At 35.1% G+C, this 11,390-nt stretch overlaps 1 protein-coding gene across 1 annotated transcript; it reads left to right on the forward strand.

Moving 5' to 3' along the window:
* LOC145972026 (fatty acid synthase-like) lies at window positions 1-10,838 on the forward strand. Its single transcript, XM_083100191.1, has 8 exons — window positions 1-7; window positions 1,675-1,765; window positions 1,853-2,197; window positions 4,006-7,157; window positions 7,377-7,842; window positions 7,980-8,322; window positions 8,423-9,918; window positions 10,364-10,838. The coding sequence occupies exons 2-8, from the start codon at window positions 1,720-1,722 to the stop codon at window positions 10,756-10,758; spliced, it is 6,243 nt and encodes a 2,080-aa protein (XP_082956317.1). The 5' UTR covers window positions 1-7; window positions 1,675-1,719; the 3' UTR covers window positions 10,759-10,838.
* Window positions 10,839-11,390: the final 552 nt, after the last annotated feature.

An 11,390-nucleotide genomic window follows, 5' to 3' on the forward strand; every position in this document is an offset into this window, starting at 1 on the left:
ATCAAAAGTAAGTTTTTAAACTTTGTTCAATTTAATGGAGACTATGGTTACACTTCACGTTATTGTAAAGGTCAAAATTTTCACGTTTCAATTATTCCAAGAGGTTCAGTACATATTTATCGTTACGAAAATGAATTAAATTTAAAATCTTCAAATGAATGTATTGAATATGCTAATAGAGCAAGTCCCGATAATCCTGTCTTGAGTATAAAGGAACACACTGCTTTTTCAAATCTTATGTCAGATTTTATCGGAGGAATTGGGATTGATAGAATGCATTGCGTGAATGGCGGTGTCGCGAAAAAGATGTTATTACTAGTTTGATATTAAATTTCGAGCTTTTCCGTTTTCTTTGTATACTGTCATTGATGTCATTAATAGAAGGCTTATGACAATCAAACTGTCAAAATATATGCATCGTATGCCGCGTTATGTACAAGACATTTACTCTACTGGAAAGCATTAGAATTGAAAACATGGCTTTCATTATTCTGTTCCACTTGTCAAGAGAATTTTAAGACAAGATTATTTCAATCATTATCTTCTTCTTGTAGTAGCAATATCCATATTAAATTCCGAACAAATCATTTTCCATGATAAATATTGCTCAAGATTTTTTAAATAAATTTGTGCGTGAATTAGAACATTTATATGAATTGCAATTATGTTCGATTAATATCCCTCAACTACGGCACTTACCCAACAACGTTCTAAAAATCGTAGTTTTATGAGCTTTCTCTTGCTTTGAATACGAGAATTTAAATGGTAAACTTTTAAAATTGGTGGAATAAAACGTGCCATATTGATGAAATAAATTACGACAGCTTATGACTAGTTTATAAGAAATGATTAGATTAATAAATGAAATACCAAGAGGTCCCGTTTATACATTTTGCTTAAGTAAAAACCGATAAGTAAAAATAAATATTTCCAAATTGCTACAGTGTTGATGCTTATAAGAAATTACAGAGATTACAAATATTATTATTACTGCAATGTACAATACAAGAATTCCTGAAATGGTCTCATGGTGGTATTCTATAGATATTTTACATTATTAAAAAATAACTGCTTATATGTGTCGCAAATGTATAAAGCAGATTTACAGACAAAGTTTTCTGTTGTGTAATAAATATATAAATAATGAAGGTCAAATGCAATTCATTGCTTTATTAAAACTATTCATCAGAATTGCAATGAAGAAAAAGACATTACGCGATTGTACAAAAAATTGCGATTGTGTATTTGTTGTTCGTGATGATTATAATACAACAGATATTAATTTTTTTTTTACAAAAATATCACAAAACAGATAAGTTTATAACTATTCCTATTGAAACTTTAAAATGTGTATGCGTATATATGAAAATCGATAATCAAATGTATAGAATTGTCTATTAAAAAAGGACTAGAATAGTATAATTTTTGATGTATATTTATTGTCCATTTTATTATATTCTAACATTAATTGCATTAGTTTGAAATAATAAAAATTATTCTCGATTTGTAAATCGAGTATTAATATATTTTTATGCTGAAAATTTTAATAAAATTTGAAGGTATAAAAGAAATAAAGAGGTAGGAGTTGTAAAAACAAAAATAGGAGAATTCAATTTAAATAAAACGATTATATGTGCAATCTAAAATTACAAAAAGGAATTTTTATTTTTATAGAGAGATAGAAAAGTTAAAGCAAAAACTTATTATTTGAAAATCAAGATGCCTACTTATTTTGAAGATGATATTGTCATTGCGGGTATTTCAGGTAATTATACCGATCTCAAGTGGTGTTGTGGCATAACACCAATTGTATTATAAGATGGATGTTTGTAATACATCGATATTTTCCTAGGCCGTTTCCCTGAATCGTCAAACATTGAAGAATTTAAGGAAAATTTAATGAAAGGGACGGACATGGTCACTGAGGACGAGCGACGTTGGAAACCGGGCCTTTACGGTTCACCTTCTAGATTTGGCAAACTTAAAAATCTTCACAGTTTCGATGCTTCTTTCTTCAAGATATCTCCTAAACAAGCGCACGTAATGGATCCGCAACTTCGCATTATGTTAGAAGTGACACATGAGGCATTGATTGACGCTGGTGTCAATCCTTCCACCCTGAAAAAATCGCGTACCGGGGTGTTCATTGGCGTTTCCACTTCCGATGCGAATGATTTTTGGAAAGCAAAGCCGGACGGTAAGTACATTTTGAAAACTTAATGTGAAAATTTTTGTCCGTTAAAATCATATTATGAAACAATATTCTTAAATAGTTAAACCAATTTTTAATTATTTAATCTTACAAATGTAAGAAACAAGATTATATATATATATATATATGAAAATTTACATTAAAATCATATTATAAAGAGATATTCTGTAGTTAAAACAGTTTTGAAATATTTAATATTAAAAATGTATGAAATATACGTAAAAATGCATAAAGAATGATAAATTCTTTATATTGAAATATTACACAATTGGAAAAGCATATATAAGATTTTGAAATAAATATACAATTAATTAAAACATTACTTTTGCACAAGAACATATATAAGTTTAAAAGTTAGATTTACAATATCTTATACATGATATTTATATTAATGTCATATTATTTAATAAAATTAATATAAATGTTAAAATTGGCAAGTAAGAGTTAAGGCGTGGTAATTTGAAAACAATAGAAAAAAATGTTTTTCTTTTTTATTAATGTAAATAAGAACTATGAATAATAACTAATAATAACTTATTAATAATAATCATAAAAAGGAAAAAAGAGTCTGGACGATATTAAATTACGTTTGTACTCTATGCTATCTATATTATGATCTTTAAAGTGAAATTTATTTATACCAAGCAACGATTTACATATTCTCAATTCGTTTATTTTTGTTTCTCTTTTTGTTTGTTTTTATTTTAATTTAATGTTCTTCTATCACCAATGAGAAGGATCACAGAACATCGGAACATTAATTCTATTATATTTCTTTAACATGTAAAATTTCATTGCTTATTACATATCATTTACTGCATACACTCTCTAATGGCCCCCATTTTCTTTCTTATTAATTAATTTTATTAATTAAATTAATTCAAAGTAAACATGATGAGAGAACTCAGTTAAATAGTTGCCTTTAATAATGCCGTAATGATCGAGGTATATAATAGGTTCTCTCTTCTACTCTAATTATTATATAATGTTATATGGTAATACATATATACATATAAGACAGAGAAATGTATTTTCGAAGAAATAAAATGTGAGGAATAGAAGTTAAAAGATTATGAGAGGAAGGTTTCGAAGTAGTACAGAAGCTAAGCGGAAGAGATGTAGAGAATCAGAAACAAGCCCAACAGAATAAAATTCAGAATTCTAGATATGATATAAGATATAAAGAGTTATACACGATAGGAATACTAGAATATTCAAGAAAACAAGGTCAGAAAGATTTTCAAAAGATCATAGCGAGATTTACGTATGGAAACGAAGAACTCCGGAATAAATTTTAGCGTAAACAGGAGAAGAAACTGTGTAGAATATGTCAGAATACAGTAGAAACATTAGAGTACTTAGCAACAAATTGTACAGAAAATACAAGGAATTATAAAAGAAAGAGTTAAATTTTAGGAGAAAAGGGAGAGAGAATTAGTTGGATGAAGATACTTCTAACGTTAAGAAAAGAGAATAAAACTAAAGAAATTATTAAAGACAATCTAGAAATAATTAAAATTATTTAGCATAAGAAACAACATTGTATAAAATAAGCATATTATGAAGTTCGCAGTGTACATATTATGTAAAACCCCATCAATGCCGAAAGGCAAGAAATAAATAAATCTATCTATACATATCAACATATATAGTGTATATAATATATATTACATTATACTAAATACACATTTATCAAAATTTCAATTTTTGCTACAAGAACACTTTAAACTTCAGTCAAGACATCCTTTGAGTAAGCTAAAAAAAATTATCGTCTATAAATTATCTCTTTGTAGGATATGAATGGCTTGGAAGTAGCATAGCAATGATGGCAAACAGAATCTCTTACACTTTCGATTTAATTGGACCCAGCTTTTCGGTGGATACACTCTGTTCTTCATCTTTGACTGCTATGCATCAGGCAGTCGTGGCGATACGCACTGGCGATTGCGACGCAGCGATCATTGGCGGATTGAATATTGTGCTTAATCCGGTTCACTATCTTCATTATCATAAAAAGAATATGCTATCCATAGAAGGTAAATGTAAATCATTCGACATCTCAGCTGACGGTTATGTGAAAGCCGAAGCAGTGGTCGCAATATACCTGCAGAAAATGACAGACGCGCGCAGAGTATATGCTACTGTAGTGAACACGGCGATAAACGCGGACGGCTACAAGCCCGAAGGTATCATGTATCCGAGTGGTGACATTCAGTACCTGATGTTGCAGAAAGTATACAATGAGGTGAATATTGATCCCAAAGACATAGCTTACGTGGAGGCGCATGGTAGCGGTACCAAAGCGGGCGATCCGGAAGAGCTCGGTGCCATCGATAAGTTATTTTGCAAAAACAGGAAGACACCGTTGTTAATCGGCTCCGTTAAATCAAATATGGGACACGCAGAACCTACCAGTGGACTGTGCGCGATCGCCAAGGTGCTGATTGCGATGGAAACCGGTGTGATTCCGCCGAATCTGCACTTTACTATTCCAAATCCAAAGATTCCCGCGTTGACCGAGGGACGTATTCGCGTAATTGACAAAACTACGCCATGGAACGGCGGTCTTGTGGGTATCAATTCATTTGGCGCCGGTGGTACGAATTCGCACGTCATTCTGCGCAGCAATTCGAAGGTAAAAGTGTCATTGGATACCGTTGAGCAGCTATTGCCGAAGCTGATCGCCGCATCGGGCCGTACAAAAGAAGCTGTACAGGTATTACTGAACAAGGCAAACGAGCATCGACAAGACAATGAGTTTTTATCTCTACTGTACTCCGTGCACAGTGATAACATATCGAATCACAACATTCGTGGCTATGAAATACTCGCTTATGATAGTACGCGCGAGATTGTCGAGGCAAATTATGACGAGAAACGTCCCGTTTGGTTTTTATTTTCCGGTATCAATACTCAGTGGCCGGGTATGGGACGCGAATTGCTTGATATCGAAACGTGCCAGCGTAGTTTACAACGATGCGCGGATGTATTAAAGGAACACGATGTTGATCTAATGAATATCATCATTAACGGTACCGATGAAACATACGAGAACGTACTAGTTGCTACCGTGTCAATCGTGGCCATTCAAATCGCTCTCGTCGATATGTTAATATTTATGGGCGTGCGACCAGACGGTATAATTGGACACTCCCTTGGCGAAATAAGTTGCTCGTATGCCGATGGCGCGTTTACTCTAGAGCAAACGATTTTGGCAGCCTATTATAGAGGCAAGTCGATCATAGAATCCGATTTGGAACCAGGCGCTATGGCGGTGGCAAATTTGAATTGGGAGGAAGTCAAGAAGATGTGTTTTACCGATATCGTTCCAGCCTGTCATAATTCCGCGGATTTGGTTACCATTTCTGGTCCTCCCTTATCTGTGAAAAAATTCGTAGAGGAACTGAAGAGCAAAGATGTCTTTGCCAAAATGATCAAATGCTGTGGCGTTGCTTATCACAGCAAATACATTGCTCCAGCTAAATCCAAATTTCGCGCTTCCCTCGATATGATTGTGCCAAAGCCAAAGAAAAGATCTATCAGATGGATTTCTAGTTCGGTATCCGAAACCGCATGGGATAGCCCACTCGCACAATTTTGTTCACCGGAGTATCACGTGAACAATATGCTGTCACCTGTGCTTTTTCAGGAGGCGATCGCGCATATCCCGAACAATGCGATAACCATCGAAATCGCGCCACATTGCTTGCTACAGACGATCCTGCGTAAATCCCTACCATCCACGGTGACTAATATCGGTCTCCAAAAGCAGAATCATTCAAATAATTTGATCTTTTTACTATCTAATGTGGGAAAGATGTACACAGCCGGCGCGCAACCCGACATCTCTAAATTGTATCCGTCAGTCAGTTTTCCCGTCAGTCGCGGAACACCGATGATTGGATCATTGATCAAATGGGACCACTCTGCTACATGGACGGTGCCCGATTTGAAGCATCAGATGAAAGAATCGTCCGGAGAGCATGTTGTAGAGATAAATTTATCGAGAGAAACAGACGCATATTTAATGGGACACCAAATAGACGGGCGATTTATTTTCCCAGGTGCCGGCTTCATATTCATGGTTTGGCAAATCTTTGCGAAACTACGAGATACCGATTTCGAGCGACTATCAGTAATCTTTGAGAACGTATGGCTTCAGCGCATTACCTTTTTACCGGAGAATAAAACAATCAAATTTTTCATAAAACTTCTCGAGGGAAAGGGAGATTTTGAGATCCTCGAAGCGAATACCATTGTAGCCAGCGGGAACATCCGCGCTGCTGAGGCTATCGAGATAAATCAGCTGAACTTACCACCGCTCCCGATACCGCATACCGAGCTTGTATTGAATACGGAGGATATTTATAAGGAATTGAGATTACGTGGATACGAATACAATGGTATTTTCAAAGGATTAAAATGCTGTGACATTTCTTTCACCGTTGGCGAGTTACATTGGTATAATGAATGGTCTTCGTATATTGATAACATGTTTCAATTTAAAATGTTGTCAAACGACCGGAGATTAGTTTATGGCTCCAAGTGTCGTTACGCCATGATCAATCCCGTTCTTCATAAACGAATGATCAATGAGTTACCGAAGAACAGCAGATTGCCGATATATCACTATAAAAATGTCAATATCGTTAGATCAGGCGGTATTGAAATAAGAGATATGAAACCTACCGCACCTCAGCGACAGCAGAAGACTAAACCCAAATATGAACGTTACGTTTTTGTTTCTTATGAAAACTCGCGCAGCTTGGTCTTGAAAGATCCAAAGAGACAAAAGATTCACATACTTACTGTACTATTACAAATTGTATGTGAAAATTTAACGACATCGAGAATCAAGGCCGTGGAAGTTGCGGATAATCGAGCCGCGGAAGGGCTTTTGGCGCCGCTTGTACACGATATTCTTTCTTGCGAACCCTTCGTCACTGTAAGTACTCGTTACATAATTTTAATAACTGCAGTCGACTTAAAGAAATGAACAGGAATCTTGCATAAATAATCTCGAGCGATTTATAATATAAGATACACATTTTTTTAATATATATACAATTATCGCAAATGCAAATTATGATATATAAAAAAACCTTTTTTTTTTATATGCACGGCGTTCTAAATGCGTGTGAATCTATCATTTTTATCGTTTTAGGTTGATTTACAAGTAGCCGTCAGTTCCGCATGCGATTATACGACAAGTTTCAATCAAAGGGGCATTAATATTAATGTAATTAAATGGGATGTGAACGATACATTCCCAGCTCAGAATATGCACCTCGTCATAGCAGCGGAAGTTCTCTCTGGCCGATCTCTCATCGTTCTCAAAAATTTAGCGGCTACCTTAAGTTCTAATTGCTTTATTCTTTTAGAGGAGACTGGTATATTCGACTTAAAGATTGCACTAAAGGAGGCGAATCTGATGTTGATTGGTAAACAAATCGACTCCTCGGGAAAGAGTTACTTCTTATTGAGAAAGCAAAAAGTGAGGAAAGAACCGATCTTAATAGAGATCACAGGAAATGATTTCTCATGGTTAGCAAGTGCGAAAGCAGCATTGAGAAAATTCGACAGTGAAAATCAAGATGTACTTTTTGTATCTCAAATCGACAAATTACTTGGTACTCATACATGTTTATATATAACTTTTGAAATAAAATTTCGTGTTTAAAAGTATTTATTTAAAAATCTTTTTTTCGAGCTTTATCCGAGAATTGATCAACGAATCATTAGAGATCTTGTTCTTTTTTATTTTCAGGTCTAGTCGGATTCATAACCTGCATGCGGCGCGAGATGGCAAACGTGCGTTACGTTTTCATCCAGGACAATAATGCTCCCAAATTTGATTTATTCTCGCAATTCTATGCGGAGCAATTAGAGAAAGAATTAATGGCTAACGTATTGAAAGATGGTCAATGGGGTAGTTATCGGCACTTGCAATTAGATCAAGATAACTACATGGAAGTAGAGCACGCCTATGTGAATACATTGACGACAGGAAATTTAAATAGTTTAGAATGGATTCAAAGTCCGTTAACGCATTGTCAGAGCAAATATCTAAATTCACTTTGTAATGTGTACTATGCGTCATTAAATTTCAGGCAAGTTTCAACGAGAGTCACTTCTTGCTCTCGACTGAAATTATAAGAATAATGTATTATCACGTTGAAAAATATTTATTGATAAATTTTATACTAACAGGGATATTCTGCTGGCGACTGGGAAACTATCAACGGATGCTCTTTCATCGTTAGGGGTTGCTACAGAAGACTATGTATTAGGATTTGAGTTCTCCGGGACAGACGCAGACGGCTGTAGAGTTATGGGTTTATTAGACAAATCTAGAGGTTTGGCGACCACCGTGTTGCCGGATTCCGGTTTTCTTTGGAAGGTACCTGACAAATGGACATTGGAACAGGCGGCGACAATACCGGTCGCTTATGTGACCAGTTACTATGCTCTGTTTATACGAGGTCGATTGATAGCGGGTGAAAACGTGTTGATTCACTCTGGTGCGGATGCCGTCGGCCTAGCGGCGATCATCATCGCTCTGCATGCTGGCTGCACCGTCTTCACCACTGTCAGCACAGAGAGAAAGCGATTGTATCTCAAGAAGACCTTTTCGCAATTGACCGACAAGCACATTGGCAATTCCCGAGATACGAGTTTTGAACAGCTGATTTTGGACGAAACCCGAGGACATGGGGTCGATGTAGTATTGAATTCACTGTCAGAAGAGAAACTGCATGCTAGTGTACGGTGCCTCGCGAAGGATGGTCGCTTCCTCGATATTGGGAAGTACGACATGTTGAATGGCAATCGCGTGGATATGTCTATGTTTTTAAAGAATACTTCTTATCATGGTATACTTTTAGAATTGTTATTCCAAAATATCGAGGATAAGCGAAAAACGATTAGACTAATCTCGGAGGGAATTGAGAATGGTGTAGTACGTCCATTACCGACGACCGTATTTTCGAAGCAAAGCCTCGAGGAAGGATTTAGATTTATGATGACAGGCAAGCATATTGGCAAGGTATTGCTGAATATTCGAAACGAAGAGCCGCAGAAATGCATGTTGCCGAGAACGTTGCTAAGAACAGTAGCGGCCATACCACGTACTTATATGTATCCAGACAAGTCGTATGTGTTGATCGGTGGTCTCGGAGGATTCGGTTTGGAATTGGCCAATTGGATGATCACCCGCGGCGCTAGATTCATCGTTCTCGTGTCACGTACTGGAATACGCACTGGTTATCAGACGTCTCGCGTTCAACATTGGCGCAATAATGGCATCAAAGTCATCATCTCTGCGACAGATATCACGACGTTATCGGGCGCCGAATGTTTAATCGACGAGAGTAATCGGTTGGCTCCAGTAGGTGGTATATTTAATCTGGCCGTCGTTCTACGTGACGCTTTGTTTGAGAACCTACAAGTGGCCGATTTCGAGACTGTAACCTTGCCAAAAGTCAATGGTACGAGGAATCTGGACGTGGTATCGAGAAAGTCTTGTCCATCATTGGATCATTTTGTCGTGTTCTCGTCCATATCGTGTGGCCGCGGCAATGCCAGTCAATCCAATTATGGTCTCGCAAATTCAGCTATGGAGAGAATAATGGAGCAAAGACATACTGCTGGTTTGCCCGGTCTCGCTATTCAATGGGGTATTATAGGAGATGTCGGTTTGTTTGTTGGTGAGACATTTTTCTATTTCTTTTTATGAGATTCAATGGGAATATTTTTGATATATAGGCGGAATTTATAAAATGAAAAGGAACAATGTGATCCAAAAAAGGATCGAAGATCCTTGATATATAAAAAATATTTCCATTTTATCCTTTAAAAAGTATCCACATAGCCAATATAATGGTATGACTTTTTGAAGATAATTTATTATATTATTTATTTTTATTAATAGAGACATTAACAACTTTTTATTGCAAGAAATATATAAAGAAATAATTGTAGAGATACTATTAATGGGACATAATTGCAAACTAATAACAATAACGTTATATTATTAAAATAAGAGAACAAATTATATATTTAAATATATAAAATACTTTGGCCAGATCATCGAAGTGAACAGTAATCATTTTTTACATTCGATATCATTACATGATGCTCTGACTTTTACAGATACAGAGAAAAATAAGAACATTGGTATAAGATATGTTTTACCGCAACGTGTGACCAGCTGTCTTGAGACCATAGACGTTTTTCTTCAACAACCATACCCAGTATTATCGTCTATGGTGATAGCCGAGAAACACAAATTTGCAAATAACGACGATAAAGTTGATATCATCCAAATCATTGCCAATATCCTTGGTATTGAAAACATCTCGGCAAATATCAATGACAGCTTCGACAACCTCGGCATCGATTCGCTAAGCTATACGGAGATAAAACAGATTCTTGAAAGAGAATATGGTATCTTATTATCGTTCCGAGAGATGTATGTCTTAACGTTAAGTAAATTATTAGATTTATTAGCGAAAAACGATGTGTCTCACGATCCTTCAACAAGTTAAAAGAGTACAAAGATGATCGCAAATCTACAGAGAGAGATATATTCTTTAATTTTTTTAAATATTTTTTCCTTAGCACTTTTTTCTAACATGTGAATTATAATAATGATTGTATTTTAATGTAATTTATGATAATTGTAAATACTTATACTTCTAAATTGATTATATGATTTTGTTAAAAGAATTATTTTTTTGTTTATACATGTGCTTAATACATTATGAATATTTAAATAAGTCATAAGTAATAAATCTGTAATATTCAAAATAAGAGATGTTAGACAGAAAAGGTAAAGACTAATACGATGCCATTGGCAGAAATATTTCAAAAAACTAAGTCCTCTCATAATAAGTTCATGAAATTGGCCAAAATTGCCATTTTTGGACTGTTTAACTACAAATTATTTAAAATCTGAAAACGTACTAAGGAAATTCTGTAGTCACATTCGTTTTCAGCGTCAAAAAATCAATTAGATTCACTTGCTCTGCATTTTATAACTGACCTTCGCAGGCTTGCGTTATCAATAAAAAATATATATACTATAATTTTGTCATATTAGATATTTATATATTATAACAATTATATTATTATATATTATGGCAATTAATAATTTGCCTCTTTGATTGACGCTTTGATT

This window comes from Camponotus vicinus, unplaced genomic scaffold, assembly GCF_025532165.1.
Source record: "Camponotus vicinus isolate PSW18456_S1 unplaced genomic scaffold, iyCamVici1.0 SCAF_5, whole genome shotgun sequence".
Taxonomy (NCBI): Eukaryota; Metazoa; Arthropoda; class Insecta; order Hymenoptera; family Formicidae; genus Camponotus; species Camponotus vicinus.